Genomic DNA, 27,918 nt, shown 5'->3' with positions numbered 1-27,918 from the left:
TTTGGAGAAATATGCTGCCATCTCCAACGAGGATGGGGAGATTTTATTATAAGAAATATATCTCAATGTACAACAGCTTAGGAATAACACATTTGTGTATCTATACTGCATAAAAGGAAGAAGGGTGACAAGAATAGCATTAGATTGTCGTCACCTTAAGGCATACCGGACGACATCACATGAGGATGATAAGAACAGAGTTCTGTTGTTTACGACTATGACCCCATGGAAAGCTGCAAGGCAAACCAGACTTGCATTACATAATGGCACAACGGGGGTGGAATAGGGGATCGTATATTTTGGTAGGTTTTTGTTGACTGTAATGGCAGCTTTCGATGAAGACCTCCCTCCTATGTTCAGAATATAGAGCCAGTGCTCGAGAGCTTCAAGCTTCTACTTTTGCAGCAACGTCCAAAACATCATTGTTGTTCTGTTGGGCCCATAGCTGCGCATACCTTCCAGCCCTTGACAGCAAAACTTCATGCGGACCATGTTCTGCTACCTTTCCATTTTCCAAAACAATAATCTGCAAAGCACAACCAAAAGTGGGTCACCAGAAGAATGGATGTCAATGTCATGAAAGCAATACAAGTCTGTCAATCTTTTAATAAAAATGTAGACCAAACATGTAAATCGAGTGTTTCCAAAAAAAGATCAGAACACATAACAAGGCTAGACCAGGTAAACCTGTTTAAAATAACAAAGGTATTAACGAACAATTTCCGCAAGACTTGCTTTATTGGTTTATCCAGGTTGATATTGGTTGATTTAATGTAGATGTTCGTACTCAAGCACATAAGATCATAATTTAAAATACAGGTTGGGTCAGATGAGTATCATCCAATATTTAATCCTCAAACCAAGTCACTATCAGACCTCTGATATTTACTGGTCCAAGCAAGTTACTAGCAAACCATACAACTTGGTATCTCAGTATATTTTACTTTATATATATTTTTTTCAAATAATACCAAATGGTATAAATTGTGAACTGTTACAGTATCTGGGAGCCATACCCATCCTTCAGGTTATCAAAATTGGTTATGAACCACTAATTAAAACCTTGAATAATACAATGGTAAAAAAGCTTAGAAGACTGAAGGGTAAGATGAAACACAAGACTGCACAAGGAATAAAGCAGAAAAATACTTCACACACCAAAAAGGGGAAGGGAAAGACAAGAATAACTAAAAGATATTTGTAAGACTTGAAAATACAGCTTGACAGATACCAAACACAGACGCTGAGAGATGATGGTATATCATTACTGGCTTGACGGTTGACAGTTGGGACCGTGTATCACCATTACACTTATCAGTCAATATGACCAAAAGTAGTATATTTTTTACTATCTTAAAAAGACCAACAGCAATCCTAATCAATTGGTCTTGAGGTGATAAAGATTATTATTGGGATCTTAAAAAGACGTGTGCAGGCTATAAGAGTACACATCATTCCTATCTTAAAATGATCAATGTATATACGCAAACAGACATTATGTATGTGGGTGTGATGGTCTAGGGAAGTGTGGATTAAGCATTCTGAGGCTATAACAAACCTCAAATTGGCCAAGTACCCAAAATGGTGACTCATGAACAGCTAAATACTGTAGCTATTTAATTGCTGATGCAGTACATGAAACAAAATCTACTGGATAGGTCTTTTGATCAAGTATTATTTTCTTGTTTAGTTTATGGATCCAATATGAAGATCTCTAAATTGAGTTTAGAAATGTGACAATATTCACCCTATTGTAGCCTACATGGTAATTTTGCAAGGACTTCTCAATGATAATTTCTAGAATGAAACCCTAGTTCACAAGTTCAAGCTTGGGTTAGGCTGTTGCCTGGAATAAGCTTGAGAAGGTCGGAGGTGGTGGGTTAACAGTAATAAGCTCTTCTCATATTAAAAGTTAAGCTTAGAAGGTCTTATTAGGTCAGTCATATATCTTTATGAAGGGGCACCTGTTGGTTCCTTCAATGTATTCATGTTGGTAATCTGTTGATGGCCTCTTCTTTTCTGATGTGTTTGTTTCCTCTTTTTATCATCTTTCTTGTTGTTCTTCCACTGATGGTCATACCTTATCTTGTTGCTGGTTTCCTGTGAGAAAAATTTCCCGTTGAGTTGCTCTGGCTTTGACCAAATTATAATGCAATTTGCTTATATGCTTCATAATTTGAGATTGCTCATCTGAAATTAGATTTTGTATGCACTAACTGCCAATGTGTTTTATGCATCAACGATTAACCACCGAGCAAAATTTGCTGCATGCTCTTCTATGGAAGATCTAGAAAAGGTTAGGAAGATAGTCTTACCTCTCCATCTAAGGATGCAAACTTTGTAATATAAAACCATTGATACCATGAGGCGACTGTGTCAATTCATGATGTAGATTATAGAGTAACCATAATGCATTTGCTGGGAGTCGAAACCAAGTCTATTACTTGGAGATTATCAGATCTGGTTCTTACCTTTTGAATGGAACTATCCAAAAAGTGACTAAGTTGAAGACATTAAAGATAATATAATTAACTTAATTCTAGTGAGAGGAGAAATGAAAATGAGGTTTGATTAGATCAAAGTTAAAATGGTGAAGTAACATGTTCAGATCAAGCAAACCAGAAATTGTTCAATGAGACTTGCCTGGACAGGTCGGAAGTTTGCATCATTTCATACTAGAAAACTGACTATTGGATGTTGAGTGTGTTTAATAATTGAACTATGCAACTCATATGCAGAAAAATAGTCTAGCACAAACAACAGTTTATTATATATTCCACTTGAGAAAACCAGGATACAAGGTTTTATCAGGACGATATGAAGAGATAATAAAGAAAAGATATAAATACACATCTATAACCCAAACACTCAGATAATATTAGTTACCTCATCACACTGCATAGCAGTGGTAAGTCGATGAGCAATGAAGATTGAAGTGCGATTATTTGCTAGAGTCTTCAATGCATTCAATATTTCAGCTTCAGTTGTACTATCAAGGGCACTGGTAGCTTCATCACACAACCTAGAACCTCAATGCGGTTAGCAAGCTAAGCATTTAACACATTTAAGAAAAATGTGAATATATAATTCAAGGGACAAACATGAGTAAACAAAAATTTTCAGTTTCCTCGTCAATTCCGGAGGTGAGCCTTTTCTCATCCAGTGCAGTACACTTCTTACAATCATTTTTGGACTTTTTAACTTTCTCAAACTTCAAATATGTATAAACTCACTAAACTCCTCATAATGACAAAGCTAGCAGACCGTGCATTAGCAGTTCATGAAACTTGACACATATATGCTTCACCGTAAGTTTATATGTTCAAACCCAAAATGCAGAAATTTACCACCAGACATGGAAGAACTAGATAACTAAAAAATAGCAACACTTACCTCAGAAGTACCACCCATCAATAGAGAAATTTTACAACTAACTTTGGACCTTAAAGACTTAAACAACCATGACCATCGCCACTAGATTTGGTCAAACTTAATATCTGGCAAGGAACCACCTAGACATGGAAACAGAAAAGTCCAGTTTGGTAATAAGCAAACTTAACAGTTACAAGGAGAAAATTCAAATTTAATTCACAGATGGGAATCTCCCTGATATCAACCCCCAAATGTGGTGCCAGAATCCTAGCTAAATGTGCATCAAGGCAAAACAGGGTTAACACCTAATAGACTAGCTGACAGGTATAGATCTATCATATATTTTTGCAGTTTAAGCCCATGTAACTGAGCGACTAGGGAACAACACCTGGTAATTCCCAAGATTGTAGGAGTTCTTGGCATATTAGAGGGTTTTATTAGGGAGAGGATAATCTTTTCACATAATCATTACAGTAGGCAAACCTAAATAACTGTAAGCTAATGGAATTGTAAAGCATAACTCTTAAGTAACTTGTAACCTGTGAAAGGATCCCACATGATCAATGCCAAGACGAAGCTCACATAAAACATTAAATATCTTACCAAATTTTAATGAGAGGTGATATAAATGTCTCTATCAAGATGTATATCTTTTATATGATAATAGTGGTCTAGAAAGCTTTTCAAAGAAGAAAAAAGAACTTTTGAAAGAGCATATAAAAGTGATGACCTAGTTGCAGTATCTTTTACTCGATGAATACTAGGGTCTTAAAAGTATCTCCATTAACCTAACAAAAGGCAAGGAGTCTGTCATTAACCTTCAAAAGATTCAAAATAAGAAAACCATTTAGCAGAAAATTCACAAAACTCACAATCGTAGGTGCATAATTTTTCAGATGGATGACAGAGCATCCAATTGAAGGTATCACAAAATTTGTAAAACATCTTGATTTAAATAGATACGAATTATGACAAGTAATCACAAAATTGATATACTTACAGAATTGAAGGTGCTTTCAAGAAGGCACGGGCAAGCGACACCCTCTGCTTTTCCCCACCACTCAACTGTGAAAAGCACAACACTAGCTTCTTGTCAAATGCATTAAACTTCAGCAAAAGGCAAAAACATATAAAATAAATATTTGCAAACTATACATCATGTGGAAGTCATCAAGTAAGGCCACTACACTAGCAGAAACCTTGCAAAGGAGAAGGTCAGATTCACAGCCTTCAGATTTTTAATAATTGGGCGTCTGCAAAGAACTAAAATCATTCTATACAATTGTTAGCAAGGTTTATCTGTTAATAAGTTGAGTGACAATTAAGTAATAACTTCACTTGTGGTAAGGTACCGACTCAAATTATCTAAGACATTCTACATAAATTTCCAGCATATTGCATTATTACTTCACAGTTGAAGAAATCTACCATCTAAACCAGTGAACAGTGATAACCCACCTTTAAACCTCGCTCTCCGACAATAGTTGAATACTTCTCTGGAAATTTCATGATTGTTTCATGAATAGCTGCATGTCGAGCAGCATCATAAACCTATATGAACAAATGCAAGAATTTACAGTAGCTCCACAAGATTTTACATGAAAGTTGGTAAGAGTAATTAACAATCACTAACCTCCTCCTCAGTTGCTGATAACCGACCATAATGTATATTGTGAAATATAGTATCATTAAATAGTACCTGAAAAGATGTCATTTGGGTTTACTTTAAAAAAATAAAACAGCTTTTTCTGGATGCACACATTTGCAAGAATTATTGTGAAGCTATGGGCAATTTGAGAGAAAACTAAATAAGCTTCTTTTGTGTTGTTTCTGCTTTTGATTTTTTTTAAATATGAAAACAGGAAAGGTATGCATTCAATTTCTTGTCTATCAAACCCTTTCCATCATTTCTGTAACTTTTGGAAGAATAAAGTTCGAAATTCAAAAAAATGATTTAAAAACTGGGAAACCAATTCCATGAGATTCATCATTATCATAATCAAGATTGTCAATCCTATTCTTCAAGGAGTAGATGCACATATTCACAATTGCATCTGACAGGTAGATGGTGACCACCTAACTTGCTCCAGAAGCAACAAGCCCAAACTTGTCTCTTACTCTAAAAAATGCAAAAAAGCAGAAATGGTTTGGAACAAAGCTTAAATTATTAGTTATTACAGAAAGTTTGGTATGAATGTCGAAGTTCAACAATCAGAAACATCACTTGAAAAATATGACAGTTTAGAAGGCTTGTAAACAGGAGTCTGTGATTAAGTAAGAAACAATGATGTTCAATGAGATTAGAAGAGTTTAAATCCTTGTCAATTAAGGTGATATCCAAATCAAACAGAGTAGACAGATCCTGTTGCATAAGAAAATGAGTTCATCATTTCTTAACTGACTATAAGAGTTGACATTATTTTGAGTTCGGCAGTCATTGATCCTACAACAGGGTGGACAAGAATGGTTTCTTGTCTATTTAGAGAGACTGCAAATAACAAAAAGCACTGGAACTTAGAGACACGAAGTATCACCAATCATAAGGTGGATAGTGTCAGTATCATGCACCAAAGTCATCTTCCACAAAAGGCTCAATATCTAGCAGATGCATCTAGCCAATCTATGATAAACTTCCTTTCTTGAGTTCTACTCTGTAAGTATGTTGGCAGGCACATATCTGATTTTAAATAAAATAAATGCAAAACATAAATCTTCTCATTGTAACATATTATCTTATCCTTTATGAGATATATTTGCATTAATTCACCGAATTGACTGAAGAAGGGACAGGTTTACTGAACTTTACAAACTTGAAAGTTCTTATTCTGTGAAAGAAACATATAATTAGAGTGGGAATCGAGGTCCTTATTATCGACAGTATGATAGAACTAAACTGCCCATAACAGAAGTCAACTTGCAGATGGCAGCATAGAAAGGTAAAATACAGAAGTATTTGTTCAAGCAAGGTTCGCAATACCGTACCGTACCGGAGTTTCGATCTAGGCTCGGTACCGGTACGGTACGGTATACCGCTCGGTACACCCAGGTGTACCGAGCGGTATATTCAGGCATGCCGATCACTGTAGCAGTTCTACAGTACTACTACAGTGTCAGAACGGTAACATATGGTCCGTGTACCGAAAGTCTGTCGGACCGGTACGTACCGCCCATACCGGGCGGTACGGACCGGTACTGCAAACCATGTGTTCAAGAACCATGGACAAGAGGGAAATGAAAACATCCCTAGTTAGACAGTTATGTGTGCCATGAGCTTCTCTCACAATAAATAGTGAAAATTATTCAGTTTCTAGAAAACTACAACGGTTAAACCATCCTTTGCTGCTACAGAAGTGGCTAGAAAAGCTGCAAGATGTTGGACACAAATAAAACTGGGAGACAAGCTACTTAAAAGAAAATTTGTAGCACTTCATGCCATCTGAATCCAACCAGGTCGACACATAAACATCAATGCGATCAACTATTATGGATATTCAGACATTTGAGTACTATATGGTTTAGTTCTCAGTAGCTTGATCATAGCAAAGATTGTCACGCCAATCATCATATGGCAGAACAAGTCAAAACATACTATACCAGAAGGGTATAGCCACACATCATTTCAGAGTCTAAAATTCAGACTACTATATCAGAGGTGCTGAAATAAAGCCACATCATTTTTTGGTTTATGCCAGAAAGGTAACAGCAAGCCCTCGAGCCACAACATAGCATTCCTTGATCAAGAAAAGATAATTTGAATCATGCAAACAAGAAACATGATCTAGTGTAAGCAACTCATGAACTCTTTTAACAAAAAGGAAAATAGTTTTCCAGAGATTAATTAGCTATGCATCTTCATCATTGTAAAAGTGACTTGTTAATAAGCTTGAACTATGTTTTCACCGATATAAGAGATAGCAAGAATTAGATTCAAAAGGATATATAGAAGAAAATTTTGAAGGAGATGGTTGCTTGAAAAAAACCTACTGTATCCTGTGGTACAACACCAATGCACTTGCGAAGACTTTCCAAGGTCACTTCCCGTATGTCTTGACCATCTACCCATATCTGAAAGCAAATTTTTATTGAGGTTAAATCGAACAAAGAAGCAATTACACATTAAGGACACTCGCAACACTGTTTTGGTGGTAAATGACAGTATATACATAACTTCATGATTGTCCATGTTAACCACAAGTATCAAAATTTCAAAATACAATAAACTTAAAGACTACAATTAGCATAAGCACTTCATATGACAAAATAACCAATCACAAGGTACTTAAAGCCAAATGCACTAGTCCATGGGTGCCAATAAATCAGCTTAAATCAATAGTGTCTGATTTTTTTATTTACATTGTTCACTGGCCTTGTGATGACATTCTTAAAAATGTCATTAGATGCAACACAACAATGCAGCATTGATAATGCCCACAATCTTAACTAGAATATGCAGGGATTAGCACAAAATCAACAAGGTTCATTGAGTGTGTAACATTTTCCTAGGTTATTGGTTATGACTTATGTCCATATTAAAATGATGATGTGATTATTTCCATTCGTGTTGCAAAATCCATTGATTATTTAAAATTCAAGCTTGAAGGAGATATAGCACACATGAGCTTATAGAACTGATGCTAGTAATAGCCTGGTCAACTGTGATATAAAAAATACAGTCCTTTAGATCATATATTGGTTAGAGAAAGAAATATGCACTATTAAATATAATTTCCCATGATATTTAAATAGCTCCACAAAAAGTACATAATTATTTAAAAAAAATGAAAGCAAATATTATTTAAATATGAAAAATTTTAAAGTTGCAGCATCATGTCCTATATCTACAGACTTTTGCATGTACCTTTGAGCGTCACTATCTTCCAACGACTTGGAGGAAACACAGCAAGGTATTAATATAAAAGTCTCAATATACACTAACATATAAAAGAATAGGCATGAACAGCATGTCAAGTGCTATTAGCTGCAGCTCTTTACATTTTAATTTAGGCCCTTCTTACCTGCTCCTTTGTGGTGACAATAACAAATCATACTACCAAGTTACCTATCAACCTTATCAGATGGCAAATATAACCTTGATATGAGGAATCCTCAAACTTGGAGCTATCTTTACAAAATCACTTCATTTCTCGGAACATGCAAAATAGATTTGGACTAAATCCCATGGAGCTCATAATTTAATTAACATGAAGACAATTCCTAGCAAGCTTCCATCAAAATGAAACTCTTATTAGATATGTGATCCTCCTGAGCAGGGTTCTCAGTTAGAGATGTACCGTTCGGTACGGGCGGTACATACTGGTTCGATAGGGGCTCAGTACGCGGACCGCTCTCTACCAGGCGATACTCGTTACATGATCCGTATCGAGTAATATGGGGTTTGTACCAATCGATAACAATCGAAAGCCGATCGTTACCAATAGTACATCCGACCATTACCAACCGGTATCGATAACGGTCGAATTTTGACCGTTACCAATCAAGGGATTAGATTTCCCTATTTCAAATGGTCAATTTGACCATTTGAACCTTAAGAAAAGGTTTTTAAACTCTTTCGTTTGCCACAGTCATCCACCTAACGTCCAAAGGCAAATGCAACGAGGAAAATAGTAGCATCAGCTGCACTGTTGGAAAGAATCGAGTCGGGTGATGAGACACCTTCTCAATCGCATTCAACAACACACTCGATCCAGAGACATGACAGCGGCGTGGACAGTAGTGCATCGACTGATGATAGCAATGGCGTCAAGGAGTCAATGGTCTCGTCTACACAATTTGAGGGTGGTACATAGACTGAGTAGTATTTTACACGTCACCCAAGATTCAAATCATAGAGCTCAGCGAGATACCATCAAGTTTATACACAGAATGAAAAGGGGAAGACGTGGATGATTTTAAGTAGACACGATTGAGCCTACACGACGTAGACACAAAGCAAAACTCATCGCATTCACAACCGTTATATCATAGAGAATCTTACGACCAACAGCAGTACGATGATAGTTAGTCAGACTTCTCTGAGCAGTAGTACCATGATCGATCTTATGATACGGAGCAATAGATCAATGGCGAAAGTAGAAGTTATAACATTCTTTATGCTCCGCACTAATACATGCTAGAATCATTCTTGCCTCAGGAGCCGCCTCGAATATGTGGATCACGATAATCAGACTACGAGCATCACCTCATCAATGCACCAATAGCATACGGTATATCAGTATACTATGTTGTGGGATCATTTTCAGGATTTAGTCCGACAAACATATCAAATTAATATACAAATACATAGGATCAAGAACCTAAATCTACCACCTGTGGTGTCCCGTCATTCTCTTTGGTGGTAGAATCATATATATCCATTGATTGATTACTTGATTCGTTTGAGTCTTAAATTTTAAATTGTTTAAAAATAATCTAACAATTCAAATCATTTCTTTATAGATAATTCAATATTAACGGAAGGAAGGTCCAGAACGTATTATAAAATTACTCTGGAAAGCTCGAAAAAGATAGGTGTCACTATTTTTTTCCTAATTTAGATTATTTTTAATTTATATTTATTTATAACTTAAAAATACTAATCCAACTTCTTTTTATTTTTCAAGAATTTTTAGAGCTATTTTCGGTAATTTTACCGTATCATCGATACGCCCAGGCGTATCGACATATGGTATGTCGGTACACCTCTATGGCATGTTGGTACACTAGTATGACTGGTTGCTCCTAACACTCATTTGGTTAAAGACCCAATAGATCAACCACACATTTAGTAAACAATAGATTATGGTGTCATGTTTTGTACTATAGTTGTGGAAGATAATTTGATTAAGGGATTGGTTGGTGATGGGAAAAGAATTTGGCCACATCAAACATATACTTGTTTGGCTGGATGTTTGACAAAGTGGATGTTTAAAGCATTTCCCCACCAAATGAAGAAGAGAAAGGAACACCCTATCTACAATAAGTTCAAGATAGTATGAGAAAAATTGAAGGATAAATTCAAGGTGTAATTTTTCCACAAGGTTGCCTAATCAGCTGACTGTTGTTCTCCCTTTTCTTTGATACACAAAAATAACTTCTTTCTAGTACCATCCATGTCTTAGATAAAGTAGAAAACAAGGAAAAAGAGAATCCTTTCATCAGTAGAGGTAAATGTTATTTGGTGTCTTTTATAGTCAGATCATAAATAAGACATTTTATCCGATGTCTTCCACAAAACAATTCAATGACTTCTATAACTAATGCCAGTGCATATTGCATGACATACAATAAAGATTTCAGGATAAATACCAAATAAGCTCACAACCATGTTCTAATTCCTGGAATCTCAATGCATCTCCAATGTCCAAAATATTGGCAACATTTATAATAGTGCAACTATGAAGTACAAATTTGGAAAATGGATAGTAGGGCTCAAAGTCTTGGAATTGTTGTTTTGTTGTTTAGCAGGATTAAAAGTGGAAAGGAAAGGTTTGGCGATACATTGGACTTTAACATTATATAGAGCCCAACAAGCATATATACAAGGAAAATATTGGACATAGCAAAGAACAGATTTGTTTTAGGCTAAACAACAAATCTGTTGTTTAGCCTAAATCAAATATATATATATATATATATATATATATATATATATATATATATATATAATGACCAAAAACATATAGGGTCGTAGCGGTTCTGTGCAAGGTTCGGATTGGTACTCATCCATACCAATGTACCAACACCCAGTATTATCAACATGTGGCAAGTTTCAAAATAATCCGGAAAATTTTGAAAAAAAAAACTGCAGGCACCAGACCTATATCATATCATACTAGGTGGTATTGCAAACCTTAGTTCTACGCAAGGATGCAAAAATAGATGCCAGCGACATGGTACGAGGGTTCAGATGGCTACGAAAGAAAGGGGAAAGAAAAACAGAAATACATACATGTACGAAGAGACATAGACAAGATAAGAGGAGTGTCAGCTTGCAGCAGAAATAGATTTTGGTTCCCACATGAGCAGAATGTAAGCCAAAAGGTGGGAACGCAGGAGGTTAGGGTTTGGTTGGGCTTGTCACGAAGTGGTGATTATAAAGTTATATATGAATGTCTATCCATTAAGAATAGATTTGGAACCACTACGTGTACCGCCCGGTAGCGAGCGGTCACCGCCCGATTTAGAACGATACCGCCCGGTAGCGAGCGGTCCGTGTACCGATCTGCTGACAGACTGGTACGTACCACCTAGTATGGGCAGGTATCATTCAAATTAAAAACCTTGGTCCATACCATGGAACTCCTTTTCACCCAGACTGGTACATACTAGGCGCTACATACCGGTCCGAGTGTGAATTGGTTCAAGGACTGCCCTTGTTTCAAACAATCTGGTCCAATAGGTTTCGCGATTGTGAGCCCTCTTCTCGCTGTTGTCTGTCGTAGCTTTCCTCCACCCTTATCGCCATCGTCCGCCACTGCATATCTTTACTCTTATTGCTGTCATCGGCCTACCTTCCTGCCCTATCGTGTCATTGGGTATGCTTCCTCCTCTCCCTCCACCTTGTCCTCTTCTTCCTTCCTCTTCCTCCTCTTCCTCCGCTATCTCCTCTTCCTTCCTCTTTCTCCTTCCTCCACCTCCTCTTCTTCCTTCCTCTTACTCTTCCTCCACCACCTCTTTTTCTGCCTTCCTCGTCCTACTTCCTCCTCCCTCTTCCTCCTCTTCTTTCACTGCCACGTCTTCTTCCTTCTTTCTCTTCGACTCGTCAGTACATTCTAGTGTATCATGTGTTGGTACACATCAGTAAATACCGATCTGGTCAAGGACTGGTACAGTACTCCTGTACAAAATTGCAGTCCTTAGTTCATGCCAACCAGTACAATCAAAACTTTGATTCGTGCTTCTAAAACTGTACCTAAAAATTGTCAATTTGTGCAATGATTAGGCTTTAGTTGTCATATAAATAGGTTTGAAAACTAAAAGGTGGGGCTGACTAGCAAAGGGGATCAGCACTAACCTATGTTTGGGACTATTGGACCCTAGCTTATAAGAGGCTAACCCCACATCAACTAGGTCGAAAGGTGGGTGGAGCTAGCAAAGGGGATTGACACTTGGGCCACCTATATCCTAGCTTTTCTTTTAAGAGGCTAACCAAGGTTTATCGTGCCGAGGTATACCGCTCGGTACGAGCGGTATGTATCGGTCCGATAGGAGACTGGTATGGACTACATATCGGTGGTTGTCAATATGCACCACTGTACCATGTGTTATTACATCGGTATGATTCAAAATGTACCATACCGACAATTGATCGATATGTTGGTATGGACCAGTAAGGTGAATCATGAGGCTAACTACTCTCATTGTTAGATAGTCCCACATCAATCAGGATTCATCCTGCAATGTCTCATGTATGTGGTAGTCATCACCCTTCAGAATAAAGGCTATATCCTAGCTTTTATTTGAAAAGGCTAACCACTCTCATCATTAGATAGTTTCACATCAATCAGGATTCATCCTGAAGTGGCTCATATATGTGGTAGTCACCACCCTTCAGAATAAAGCTTTCATTTTAATTGGGGCCACTCATCATTTTTCTCATTCTCACTCCAAAATAAATATTTATGGTGAACAATTTAATGAAAATGGACAAAACAATAGCATTACTAGACAGCTAAATTATGATAAAGTGACATCTGGTTATCTCGTCCTTGAAACACACTACTACATAACGACAAATCAACAAGAACTTACCATTATAATGATCAGAAAATTAACAGTGTCATGACCATTATAAAATTTTTAAAACTAACCTTTATAGAAATTTTAAAAAATTGGCATGATGTACATTATAATTTAACATGTAATCATTGAAGATCAATACAACAAAAAGAGAATCAGAAGATTCTTACCGATCCAGAATCAGAGTCAAAAAACCTGTAGAGTAATCTAATTATAGTGGACTTGCCTGCACAAAACATTGTACCAAAAAATTTGTCAAAACCTTAAAACCAATTAATTAAAGATTTTTGGAGGAAATCATAGAAACAGATTATGCATCTCTAATAACATTTAAGAAAGATGGAATGCAGCATATTCATTGGGACAGCCTTGCTGTGATACTGAGATTGCTCCATTATGGGGTTTAATTTATAATAACAGCCTCTCACATTTAGAGATAAAGCTAACCTTCCACCACTCTCTATGCCACTGGCTGGAGTCCAATACACTGGGCCGCCATTTCAGCATAAAATGGGCTGGTATATGACAGAAAGAGAAAGCTATACATCATAATATCAAATTTTAAAGTGATCACAATCATATCACTTTGGCATGACTCTACCAAAGTTTATTTGAAAATACTTTACTGAAGCTGCTTATGTTGACATGTCAGATGTAAAATTATCGACCACAAGAAATTCACTGAGCACAGGCTGACATGGTACCAAGCATCCATGACAACATGCAGCACATCATATCATGCTGTGTTGCACACCTTCCTAACAGTGTCTTAGGCAAATCAAGAACACAGTCATATTAGACCATATGGGCAACACTGGTGTGAGCTGTAAATGAACAATGGATCCAGTGGAATTTCATTAGACGCAGGATGTGAATTCAGATAGTTTATTATAAAATCTTCCTTATTCTTACCGAAACCACATGAACTGGATTCAAGTCATGAAGACTGTGATACCTATCATATCTATATTCATATTGTCTATAAGTGACTATAACTCCAAAGCATAATATCTGAATATTCCTTCTGCAGAATGTGTTCCCAGCATGAATTATGTTATGTATCAAGTCATGGAGACTGTGATATTAACAGACCTATATTCAAATAGTTACATATTTTAAAACCATAAATTTAAACCCACATATGTATTTACTTAATTAAGTGCTGAAAGACAGGGTTACATTGAAACCTCTTAGAGGCCACTGAGAAGCAAATAGGCATATGGTCTTATTTCATTGATCACAAATTCAGTAGAAGGATAAGGTTTAACATGGCTGAAAGTCAATTACTTGGACTAATTCTTGTGTAACTATTTTGGCAGCCAACTTTGGGTGTGTCTCCCAGAATTTTGTTCCTTCCTGACCAACTAAAGAGAAAATGCTATGATATACAGATAATGATATTTTTTTCTACTTAGGTAAACTTAAACACAAAGAACTAAACACAGAATCAAACATGGTATTCAAGCAAATAAATGAAGCTTACCACTTCCACTGGTTCCAACAATTGCCATGCTTTTTCCTGCCGGTACAGTAAATGATATTCCATCAAGAATCTTTCGTTCTGCCAGATATCTGCAATAAAAAAGGAAACAAAAATGTCCATGAAGTAGCAAGAGCACTTTCATTAGTGGTGATGAAACATAAACCTTCCGAAACAGACACGAGTATGGATTTTAATATGCAATAAAAATCATCGCTTGATTTTGCCAAGAATACGATAACTTCACTGTTCCTATTTTCCTAATTAAAAGGTCTTCATATATCTCATGTGACTTTAAATGCAGGAATATTAAATGATAATTTTCAAGAAAGATATATTAGACAAAATTAAGCTGAACAGAAGAAGCTGACTTTGCCTCCTCCTATAGGCTAATTTACTACATACAAATAAGCACCACTCACGATTATTGTTGGAACAAGAGTACAAGGTAGAAGATGAACAAGGAGAAAATCTGAAAATGAAAAGTTGTGAATGATGACAAAATTAATAGCTGGTGTCGATGCAGGAAGAAATAATCTCGTCCGAGACACTCTAGTTATACTTAATACAGGACCAAAGCAACATCATCATCAATTAACAGCAAGTAGTTGCTACAAGAAGCCTTCAAGACCATGTCCATGATGAATTTATAATCAGATATGCCATTTCTCACTAGCTGTAACCAATTTCTCTTTGATCTAACTCTTCTCCTTATATCCCACCTTAATTGACTCTTGTTCAAACAACCCAAAGTGAAACTAGCAGCAAATATGGCCTATTACTGGAAGCATGGAAGACAGTGCCCAGGCGTGTATGGAAGCAGCAGGATGACTGAACTTGCAAGTCAACCTGATAGAAGGCAACTTCAGCCAGATTTTATGCTAGGACAACACCGTAAGTTCGTGGTAATTAACAATAAAATTGGCTGGGATGGAAGAGATAATAGTCCAAACACGTCTAGTTCACACTACAGAACAGTAGTATCAGGCTATCAGCAGCCAGCTAATAATTGGTCAGATTAAAAAAAATTCCTCTGCCGTGGAAGAGAGAACTAAAACATCTCTATGTGAACATATGGTAATACATAAGATGAAAAATCTTAAGAACTACTGAGAGGGTTGGAGAAGCATTAGCCTTCCAATTACAGGTCACAAAAAGGTGTAATGTTTTGGATGATTGTAGGTGTAGAACACACAGTGTCAGAACAAGACCCACCAAGACACCAAGCAGCCACACAACAATACAGAAAAGTAACTTCAACTTCAATTACTTGTCCCTCCTGTCCAAGACCAGCCTGAATAATTAGCACCATTTATCAAGTATGACAGCTGGTTAGTGACAACTGACCAATAGAGGAAGAAAAACAATAAGGAATGGGACAGAAGAAAAACAAGCGACCCCTACAATAAAGAAAACATATTTACTATTTGCAAAATTGAACTAGTTCACATAGTTAGCACCATTTACTTAGTCCTGGCAACTGATCAGTAACAACCCATCAATAGAGAAGAAGAATAAAAAAGAAAAGGGAAGGAGAGAAAATGTAAAGAAGCTAAACCTACAATTAATAAAAACATGTTTCATATTTGCAAAATTAGACTAAATTCTTCCACCTGTTTTTTGTTTTCCTAAATGTTGATTGAAAGCTCAATGAATCTGCATATCCATGTTGCAGAAAGAAATGAAGACTATAAATCAACCAAAAATATGGTGAAGTTGTGTGACATATGTGCAATATAGGTATGCATTAATTCACATTAATTTGAGCACAGATGATTCTGCAAGTGTGACTGGAATATTGATTCAATGTGAGAATTTGTCATAAGTTAACAATTAATGGTATTCACTATAGAGACCATTATGGTGGACATCAATCTGACACATAATTACCCGACTGAAATGAAATTAGACTCCTAAGTTCATCAATGACCATAATCTAATGTTTAACTTTTACTTCTTATCAATGTCAGTGCACATGGAAAAATCAGTCTGGTATATTATTACTTGCAGACTTTGGAGTAACTAAATAATTATTACATGACATTCAAGCTGGAAAGTGATACATCTAGCACAGACCTTGACAAAGACCAATAAGCATCCTAATTATAAGAAGTTAATACACTTTATAAAAGAGAATGTACAAACCTACAAGATTAACTGAAGAAGATCACACCATGAAGATCAAACCACAATGACAAGCATTTAAGATCAGATCATGAGAAATAACGAAGGGGAGTACAAATTGTTGAAGCACATACTGTCTTATACAGTGTCTAGGTAGTCTAACAACTAGAAGACTGTAAAATCGAACACTTCAAAACAGAAGATGCATTTTGTAGAAGTGGCAAGAAATCATTCAGACTGTTATTAGAAAAACATGACACTTTGTCGTGCTTGAAATATTAATAGCAAGTAAAGAAAATAAACACATTTTTGAACCCATATAGATAAAAGTCAGTAAAGAATTTAGAATCTTATTTAAGAACGTAAATAAATGGAAGAAATTTTTTTTACCCAAAATTAATATTATTGAATTCAATGGTTCCTCCTTTAAAATGTAAAGGTTTGGCATTGGATGCATCTTGAATATCAGGCTCCTCCTGCAGAAGCCATTAGTGAAAAAAAGGTCAATAAGAAGAATGTAATTTGCATGATAAACAGCACATTCCTCCAAAATATTAAGTGAGAGAAGAAATTCTTTCTTTACACATTTTTATGTAATAAGAAGTGGGCAGCACAAGAACAACAAAAAGAAATAGTTGAAGTGCAAATGGTTGTTGAGAAAAACACTAGATGTCAGACATGCAGATGGTCCTGATAATGATGTATTTTGCCTCAAAAAACAACGCCATAGAACCAAAATAAGCGCTAAACTAACTGACTTTAAAAACGTCACGTCATATGCAACAATAAAATAAATCTTAGTTCCCTCCCAATCAAGTAGATCTTTTGGTTGCGATTATATAATTTTTAAAATTACAAGCTCCTCAGAAACAATCATATCCATAACTAGTTTTACAAATTCATGAATTTAGAAATAATCCAATAATAGATACCAAAGAAGTGCCAGATATAAATGTACCAATCAGCCTTAGAATTGTAATCAATGGAAAAAGTAATGGAACTTGTATGGTCAACAATAATGGAATAGCACTATTAGTTTTAGAGTTTATGCATTTCAAAAAATAGTCCTAGCAGCTCAACTTCAACAACAGAAAAGCACTTCAAAAGGATAAGCACAAAATGCACCTCAAGCAAATGAAACATTGACTTCATATCAATAAGACTCTGTCTTGTCTCTCGATAAACACTTCCAAGAAAATTTAGAGGTAAAGAAAGCTGGAAGAGAAGCCCATTAACCATAACCTGAAATATGAAGAAATTGGTCAATTCAAATTTTATAGAGTGAATGCTTAATTTCCAAGAGAAAGGCATTATTTCTAGGAAAGCAGGAGGCATTACATGACGTTTTTTCACCTATTTTTAGCAACTGTAATAAATAGAGGAATGTATCCAATCATGATTCAATTTTAGCACTAATTTTTAATCATCATAATAGGTGCTATAAGTAGAAATGAAACTGAAAGATATATAATTCTTACAAGACAACAAACAGATTTCCTTGTATGTTTGGAACTTTAATGTCTCAAACTATTTTTAGAATTACCTTGCTTTCCTAATTTTAGTAACAGAAGAGAGAGAGAGAGAGAGATAGAGAGAGAGAGAGAGAGGTAGTGGTGGTGGTGGTTGCATTGTAACGTAGGTGGGTGTTCTTGTCCTTTACCCACAAGAGTAGGTTTTTCAGTTCAGAAGGAAGTTGATCACTGTTCACATTTTTCAATGGTGGCATCTCTAAATAATTTATTGTCAAAATAACTATAACACAGTTGATATATATTGTAATTTTTAAGTCAAAGAACTATAAGAATAATCACCAGATCACCAACAGTCATTGCACCACTCATAATCCCATATGAAGATAAGATCATCGCCGTTGATAAAGCTGTGCTAAATATGAGATTTTGGCCAAAGTTTAAAAAAGCAAGACTAGACTGAGTCTTCAATGCAGCATCCTCATACCCTGATAAGTAGCATTTACTAAAGATTAGCTACCAGAAACAATCAAACAAAAAATAAAACAAGATCATAAATGTCAAGATTGTAATAAATGAAGGTTTAACTTTAATATGAACAAGATACATACAGGAAATCCAATTTTAACAAATGTAAGTCATCATAAACAAAAATAATAGTTCGTATAGGAAACTCTAAGTCTGTTCCAGCTGATATTTGTGCCTAGCAAATGTGATTCCTATTGAAGCATGAAGATTGCAGACCACTATCCAGGTGTGAAATTATTTCATTATTTGTATGAGTAGATTAATGAAGAACATGCCAGCCCAAGAAGCAAACATACAAAATGCATTAGTTAACAGTTGCTAACCAGATAATCCAGCCTTGATTACACGGTTCTCTCATCATCTTGCTAATATTCCAATAATTATAAAATCTACTTTTATATTGCAAAGAATAAGCATAAGCCTTAGAATATTTGATGATAAGGAATATGTGTCCAGTAATAATTCATCAAAGTTCATATATGCTATCATACGAAGAAAATGTATTCAACAATAAGCAAAAAAAAAACACAAAGCACAGTAAACAAAATGACATCCAGAGACTTGACCACAATAAAATGTTTAAGTAAAAGATGGAACAACCATCTGCATCATCAGAAAACTGAACAAATGAACTGACAAATAATCCCCCATAAATTCACCCAACTAAAGTAATCACAGAGGAATCAGAAATGGTAATGGAGATACAATTTCATAAGCCTCAACTGGACCATGGCATGTTGTAGGCAGAATTCCTACACTAAATCCATACACTCAAAACTGTAAATTAAATTCTTGTTTAATACTTTAAATGCTACAAAGTGGCAATTATCAAATAAGATTATGCAAAGCTTTAGAGAATAAACCGTGACTATCTATTTACAATTATTCTTTAGTTCGACATCTTCCTAGAAAATCTTCCCATCATTCTCCTTTGGTCATCATACCCAGTTGAGGAGTCATTCCCTGTTTTTCCAATTCCAATCTACCAGTTCAAGTACCCTAATATTGAGTTGTTATCAATGAAGTCCAGTACACCACTAGGTCAGAGGATAACCTTACGGTCTCCTTTCAGCACATATTATGTAAACTTAAAATCACAAACTTTACCCTCTCAATAGACATTGTGTGGGTAACCTGAAGGCTAAGATCAGGAAAACCATTTATATTTCTGCTCCTACAATGAAAGCTCCTTAGTGAATATCTCCTTACCCTGAACAATAAACTCAGAGCCTTAATCGCCAAGCCTAATATTAAATGGACTAAGCCAATTCTAAGTGGCTTGGTGAAGGCGACCGCAATACCAAGTATTTCCATACACTTGTTCAGTCCAGTAAAAGGCATAATGTTAACAATATGCTTGCCTTGGATGATGGCTCGGGTGTGTCTGACACAGGTACCATTTTTACTCATTTCATGGATTGGTAAAAGTCTCTTAAGGTGGTTGACTCTGTGCATAGTCAGACAGACTGGCACCTGTGCCACAACATCCTGAAGATTTCCAATGAAGACCAGCTGACCTTGATTAAGGGATTCTCTAGCCAGGAAATCAATGCAGCTTTATTTTCTATGGGCATGGGGAAAAGTCCTAAGCCCAGATGGGTTCATTGTTAAATTCACTTTTTCGGCCTCTCATTCTTCATGATCCTTCCAAGTTGTGGCAGAACATTTGCGATCTTCATTCCTAAGAAAACAAATCCTTCTAGAATTGTTAATTATAAGATTCTTGCACTCTACAATGTTATTTATAAATTATTGGCCAAAGGCCAACCTAACAGAGTCAGTGGTTGTCTGCATAGTCTTCTTCACTGAAAACAATCTGATTTCATCCATTGAAGATGTAATCAAGATAATATCATTATCACTAAGTAACTTGCTCACACTATATCTAAATCATCTGGCATTTCTACCTCTTATTTTCCTTAAACTCAATTTCAAGAAAGCTTAACCATCTATATTGGATTGCCATAGTTAATACTTTATCCATAATGAATTTTTTTTCTGTTAAGTTGATTGACTGGATTGATGCCTGCATTTCCTCTCCTATGTTTTCTCTGGACACATTTGAGTTCATTTGACCTCATTTATATTAAATTGACCTCATTTTCTCTGTTAAGGGTATTAAAACTATTCTTTTGACCTCATTTGAGTTCCATCATCCTTAACCATAAATATTAAATTGAATCAAAAGGCAGACCAATAAAACTTACACAATTATCTTTTGCAGAAAGACAAGTTGCAAAATCACAAAGTATAAAGCAAACACAAAGTATTTCCGAATCTTAAAGACCATGTTTAAATAAGAAATTGAATATCTTAACTCACTCTGCAAATATGTATCATACTTTGCAACTTCAAATGACTCATTGTTGAAATACTTGACCGTCTGGAAATTTATAAAAATTAGAACCAATAATAACAAATAGGAGAAAAATGACACACACAGAAGCAAACAAATATCTATTGACTTACCTCATAATTCAACAATGAGTCGATTGCTCTCGTGCTTGCATCATTATCAGCTTTATTCATAGCCTGCCTAAATTTGGTTCGCCACTGCAATTAAAGAAAAACTGTTTACTGGAGATGATTAAAAAAATGAAAGGTCCAAATTTTCCAACAGAAACAACTATGCATGAACAAACAGCTTAACATAAAAAAACAAACATATTCAGATTATTTTAATAAAGAAACAAATTATAAATATAACAATAGACACAAAAAAGACTTAAAATGGTTTTATCTCAACAATACCTGTGTCACAATCAGAGTAAAAGCAACGTATGCAGCCACAGAGAGGGAAGTAATCCAAGCAAAAGTAGCTCCAAATTTGTATGCCAGTATGCCAGACACCATCGCAATCTTGAAAAAGAACAAACAGTTAAGATGTGAGGCACATGAGACAAACAGAAAACATAGCAGCACTGCTGTGCACAGAATCAAAGGTTTAATTCTTTAAGACAGTTGGAGAAACTGAGAAAAAAGAGAAACAATAGGAATAGAATTCTCCTATGTCCCATAATTTAGCAACACAAAAATACATTTCTCAAATTTCAGAGAGAACAGTGGCTAATCTCAAACAATCACTAGCTCATACCTCTAATATGGTCGGTGCAACATTGAACACCATTGATGAGAGTATAAAATTTATTGCACGGCTTCCTCTATCAATTATGCGATTCAAAGCACCAGTTTGCCGGCTGGAAATAAAATCAAATGAGAAAAATAAAAGAAAGGAAAAAATCAGTAAGTTCCAAACTAAAAGAAATGTATAGGTCAAAAAATTAACATATTCAGTAACAAAGTAGAATTTCAGGAGTGTTCCCAAACTGGACAGCTTAAGACCCTAGAAACCAAATCGATGTAAGAAGTTTCCTACAAACAACTTCATAACAAGAAAAGCATCCAGCAAGAGAATAGGGGAAGAGACTGGGCAGAAACTATATACCCTGGGGTAAGGCAAAAATTGATCTTAGTCCTATTCCCCATTCTTTCTTTTCCTCCACCTCAACCTCCTTGGCATTGATTGATCGTAATGCATAGAGTGAAGAGAGTCAATTTCAATCAAGATCAACAAATCCTAGTCGATGTCTACATAATAATCAATGAGGATCAGCCAATCCAAGAAGGCTTTTAATTTTGAGTGGCTGACCAGCTGAGAAACAGTCACTCTTAGTTTCCTTGTTTCAATCAATTCTGTCTATACAATTGATAACATAGTTTCCATACTGAACTTCAAAATAAACCAAAAGCAACATCATCAATAACAGAAACATGATGTCAACAAGACAACAATTTAGATCTGAGAATGCTCCATCTATTTGAAGAATTTAACAAAGACTATCACAAAAATATTAACACTCCAGAGACGGTGCCAAAACTACAGATAAGGCAAACTTGAGCAAAGAGTAACCATCATAAAACATATAAGGCTAGTTAGTGGCTAGGAAAATTTTGCCTTTATGGTTATAGTTTAAGCTCATCAACCACTAACAAGTTAAAATATACTAAAACTAAAAGAATTCTTTTCCACAGGGAGTAAATTCCAACAGCAGAAATGCCAGAAATCAGCATATTGCCAAATCATGACCAAACTATGTTAAGTATTAACTGTTTGTTATTGGTTCTGGTGACTGAAAATTAGGGAAAAGATAATTTCAATGTAATTAGGCATTTTTCATGTTCAGAACCTCAGATTAATTAGGTCTGTATTCTGAATATCGAAAAAGTCATCCTCAGCATATTGCCTAACACAAAATGAATTCTAAAAAAGTTTGGGTTGGTTAGTTTTGCTATTGTCAACATAAATTTCATTTTTTGAGCTTGCCAGTTACATGGACTAAAGATGCTTGTGCATGGTGCAATTCCATGACAAGGTTAATACAAAACCGGCACACACACACGCACACACAAACTCCGGTTCACAATTAGGCAGGTAGCAACATGGTGGCACAGAAATAGACTACCAGTAAAAGCACAGCATGCAAGAGTTGGATCTTAATTAACATGGTACTCATGCCATGAGAATTACATCCCATGCCAACATAGGGACACAAACCTAAGATGTGGTTTTTAATCCTTCGTTCATCCAAACATCCCTGATCATATTCAGGCCACCTAATCTAAAGAGACCAGTCAATATGGAAGTAAGAGCGATACTGCATGAAAATCAAAGTCAATTACATAAGACACTGTACCTAAATGCATCTCTATACACCAAGACTGAAGTGCACAAGCAGATTAAGTCACCAACAGCAACATTAACAAGCTACTCTACATAGACAAAGATGTCGAGGTTTTTGACATTACCTCAGATGATAACGAAGATCAAGATCATGCAAATGTGCAAAGACCTACAAAAGAAGTTATAACACTATCAAAAATCATAAGATCAGTTCTCAAAACTCATTGTCAAAAATCAGATGATAGATATCATGCAATTTATAAATACAAAAAATTTCTTACTGTAACAAACAAAATATTTAACAAAACTATATCAAAGAGACCTAAGGTATTGCAGTTTATTCATTTATGTTCTAACAAACAATGTTCAATAAAATCTCCACCAACCAGTAAAGTTTACCACTCTGTCTGCAGTAATTCTATCAGGTGGACGTTTCTTTTTTTTCCTTTAATGATTCTTGTGTGTGTGTGTGTGTTTGGCTTTTTCTGGGTCTTGCTGATGTTTTTTCCTTCCAATATTTCATATCGTTGCAACCGTAAGAATGTCCAAAGTCCAACTATCTGTGTAAATTAGTACCACTAAGATACAACTTTCATGCATATAAATCCATAAACCTCTATGCCACTTGTTCCATTTAGCAAACAAAAGGCCACATGAGACATGTTTAGATGTTTTTAGCATGTTTTTAAGCTGGACCAGCCAAATGGATTGAGAACCAAACCAAAATTAACTGATCCATGGCTTAAAACATCACCTCAGTCTATTCTTATTCACTTAGGACCTGATGGCACCAAATCCATAGGACCTGATGTTTTCAGATGTTTTTAGCATGTTTTTAAGCTGGACCAGCCAAAGGGATGAAGCAGCCCAAAATTAACTCCATGGCTTAAAACATCACCTCAATCTATTCTTATTCACTTAGGACCTGATGGTGCCAAATATTAGTTCGGACAGGGAGGGAACAAATGACAGTGATGGCCTCTTCCTTGGCCAGAGGATGCTGCAGGGAGGAGAGAAATATGGAAGAGGGAAAAAGTTGCATGCCTATATTTTTTTGCTCCAACAAAGGGTTTTGGTTGCTGTTGTCACAAAGTTGTCTCTTTTTTCCCTTTTTTCATTTTTTTTTTTTTTGTTTCATCAGCATGCCAACCAAGCTACCACTTGATATAACACACAACATGTAGGAATGTGCCATTTTGGCTACCAGCCAAAATCACCTGTGCCACTAGAACTTAAGTCCCTGTACTGATTAATAATCAGCATAGATACTTCAACATCTAATGATACTCATCTTCTATAAACACCATTCAAGAACGTTTGAACACAAAGTAAAACACAACAGGTCTTTAGGTATTTAACAACACCAAACCACCCCACATATATTCAGTCTTGCCATGTTTGTATATGGGTTACAAGTGCACTGGTCCTTGAAAGATTTACATGGTAAAGTACCTGGTGTGGGGTGTTCTTGTCACTGGCTGGTATGTATATGGAAGAATTTATGGATCCTTGCCCAAACATCACCTCTCGTTCAATCCTTTATTAGTGTGGATTTCCACATGAACAATTTACTACAAGAAGGTTTGGTAGAGATCACAACAAGTTATGATATTCCAACTATAAGGTTAGGTAGAGAACAAATAGAAAACTAATTATAAACATCTACAATGGGCATGCTATGAGATTGTTCTCCAACCCAGTTATATAACATTCAGAAAAACCGCAAATCAAGCAAACAAAATAAAACACAATTTTTGAATAATTAGATAGGAAAAACTGTTTTCCCTAGGCATAATGACATGTGAAGCAGAATGACATCACTATACAATGACATCAAAATGTTGCACATGAGGATGTAATCTGTTCAGCAATTGTTTGCTCTAGCTTTTCATTTGTGAAAAGCTAGTGCAGCAAAAAATATGAACTATGATGATACCATAATTTTATTACTACAGATGGCTGTAGCCATGAACCAAAAATATTGAAAATAAGATAATGATGTCCCCGAGAAAACAAAAGCATACAGTGCTGGATTGCTCAAACGAGAAAGATCAAAAAAATAAATTACCTTTCTAGAAACAACACGGATAGTTCTCAAGGCTACCTTGGAAAATACAGCATTCCGCAACTCTATATTTTATAAAATCAAACAAAAAAATTATGGTTTAGTAAGATCATATAACACAAGAATGAACGCCAACAGTATCAAAGAAGAAATATAAAAAATGGCCAAAATAATCAGGAAAGGGTGAGAAGTTATCACAAACAAATTCTGACTGAAAATAGAGCTATGTCTCACAGAATACCATTGCAGGCTGATGCCCCAGTACGTGCTATGCCATATCCAAGTAGAACAGCTGCTGGACTCCCAAAAAGAGCCAGAAGAGTGGCATTAGTCTCTGTGAATGATGCTAATGAATTAACAGAGCCAGCAGCTACAGAAAGCCAATCCACAGCAAGCTTGAACAAGAAAGGTACTTGAACATTTATCACCTAATATAAATTTCAGAATGTCAGACAAACTAATACAATAGATCTCAATCAAATCCATTAAAAAAGTGATTTTTCTATGAGATTCACCAGAAATCATGAAAAATGATTGGTCTGTTCAGAAAAAAAAAAGATAAAAAAGAACCTAAATCTAAAGGATGATTGAAGAGAAGAAAAGGACAATTCCATAAATGATGATGCAATTGACAATCAAAAGTTGTCAATGGTAATTAGTAGCTCTCTAAACCAGTTATGCAAGAAGAAAACCACAGTGTATTAACAGGTATTTTTCTGTAAAAGCACAAGAACATCAAAGCTTTCAAGTGTGACAAAATTCGCACCTTTGCACCAACAAGAAGACCCAATGATAGCAGGACTCTGAGACGGAACTCATAGTTATCTTTCAGCCATAAGTACTTAGCAAGAGTGCGAAGAATTGTCATGTCAGCAATTTGCTCATCCGGTGAATATTTTTCTACCACGTCTTTCTGTTTCTTGATCCCAGCTCCATTGACCGGCAGTTTAGAGACAGTCTCATTAGCAGATGTTGAGAATGAAGCATGCCCTTTATGCAAATGTCCCTTTGAAGAGAAAATATAATTTTTAACATCACAAAGTTGTTCTTTATGCTAATCTAAAGTTAGCCTTATGGTCTAATAACAAAAGGTTAGATTAATATCAAAATAGAACATCTTTAACAAGTTTGGAAAATAATATCATCAGTAATCGATGCAACACTGATCTAGATGTGGAAATCATAATAAGAAATTGATATAGTTGGATCCAGTGAACCCTTAATCTTCCCAGTCAAAATCAATATCCGATTTTTATTATTAATTACAACATGTTCCTCTAATTTATGTTACTCTTCTTTTCTTAATTGGTTACCTATAGTAAGCTAAAAAATAATTTTTTTTGTATCTGCAAGTAGTTACCAGATATATATCAACAAATGGCTAGATTCTATGCAATGTGCATGATAAATAGGAGGACAATGTAACTGCAGAATAGATAAAAATACTTTTTAAAAAATCTTTCTTATCACAGAAACAGATCACAAGGCTTAGGCATATGGCACCGACAAGGTGTACACAGAGCACCAATAACAACACATGCTTATGGCACAGAACATAGAGCCTTCAGGAAAATGAATGACTGATTCTTTACTTGAAGCAGCACTCATGCCCATAGTGAATCTTTACAAAGTAAGTCCAGAATAATTATACTTACATTGTTAGAACAAAACAATGTATGATATATCTTTATCAGTTCATGCCGCTAGCAAAACCAAGAGCTAAATGCTTCGCAGTCCAGACCTATTAATGGAAACCAATAATCTACTTGGATACAGACTCTAAAAATGTAAAAAATATATATATATAATGGCACAATTATAAAAAAAATGAAAGAAAAGAATCAAATAGCAACAAGAAACCAAATACCAAATCTCTCGAAGGTCTTCCGCCCATGGGCGGGGAAGAATCCGATAAGAAGCAACTCCATCGTCTAAAGCAGCTGCCTTTAGCGACCAAATCCACCCCACCAACATTTCCAAACGGAAATCTGCCAGCAAGAAGACGGGGATTCGGACTCCTCAACACGCTAAATTCTCTCTCGATCCGGTCCTCCCGAACGCCACGACATCTTCTCGAATCCACGACACAAGCGGGGATCAGACAGCGCTCGACTCGACCGCCGCCGCCGCCCAACGCCCCACCGCATTGCAACAGCCTGCAGGCCCCCAGGCACCTCGAGACCGCTCTCATGATCGCCCTCGCCGGCCCGCGGCTCGCCGGCGCAGATCGACACCAAATTGCTCACGAGGGAATCGATGACCGAATCCGTGGACACGGTAGAGAAGCGAGCCCTAGAATCGACAAGAGTGCAGAAAAGAACGGCGAACGATTCTACTCCCCATCGAGTATTTGTTTGCAAAGATTTATTGCGAACATCACTTTCCTGATATTTTTGGGATGCGTGTAGACGGCGACACCGACCGTCATCCGGTTCGGGTCCGGTCGATTCGAATCTAGTCG

At 36.0% G+C, this 27,918-nt stretch overlaps 1 protein-coding gene across 1 annotated transcript; it reads right to left on the bottom strand.

Moving 5' to 3' along the window:
* LOC135633604 (ABC transporter B family member 25, mitochondrial-like) lies at positions 1 to 27,812 on the bottom strand. Its single transcript, XM_065143269.1, has 20 exons — positions 27,325 to 27,812; positions 26,224 to 26,463; positions 25,699 to 25,885; positions 25,461 to 25,522; positions 23,518 to 23,561; positions 21,806 to 21,908; positions 21,463 to 21,570; positions 21,181 to 21,264; positions 21,034 to 21,094; positions 18,526 to 18,671; positions 17,840 to 17,956; positions 17,105 to 17,190; positions 14,594 to 14,682; positions 13,281 to 13,336; positions 7,357 to 7,437; positions 5,006 to 5,071; positions 4,831 to 4,923; positions 4,373 to 4,437; positions 2,887 to 3,022; positions 1 to 526 (listed from the first exon to the last, which is right to left on the bottom strand). The coding sequence occupies exons 1-20, from the start codon at positions 27,646 to 27,648 to the stop codon at positions 386 to 388; spliced, it is 2,289 nt and encodes a 762-aa protein (XP_064999341.1). The 5' UTR covers positions 27,649 to 27,812; the 3' UTR covers positions 1 to 385.
* Between the last annotated feature and the right edge of the window lie 106 nt (positions 27,813 to 27,918).

This window comes from Musa acuminata, chromosome BXJ3-3 (assembly GCF_036884655.1).
Source record: "Musa acuminata AAA Group cultivar baxijiao chromosome BXJ3-3, Cavendish_Baxijiao_AAA, whole genome shotgun sequence".
NCBI classification, from domain to species: domain Eukaryota; kingdom Viridiplantae; phylum Streptophyta; class Magnoliopsida; order Zingiberales; family Musaceae; genus Musa; species Musa acuminata.
Note: the sequence above shows the minus strand (reverse complement) of the source record. Positions and strands in the feature narration are given on the sequence as shown.

What these genes read in the sequence shown, in the direction of transcription:
- LOC135633604 (XM_065143269.1), bottom strand. Translation starts at nt 27,648, where the DNA reads ATGAGAGCGGTCTCGAGGTGCCTGGGGGCCTGCAGGCTGTTGCAATGC. An exon ending in TTCAATAATATTAATTTTGG is followed by an intron (nt 14,683 to 17,104) that starts GTAAAAAAAATT and finishes TTTTTATTGCAG; the next exon opens with ATATCTGGCAGAACGAAAGA. An exon ending in TCGGAGAGCGAGGTTTAAAG is followed by an intron (nt 4,438 to 4,830) that starts GTGGGTTATCAC and finishes TGCTTTTCACAG; the next exon opens with TTGAGTGGTGGGGAAAAGCA.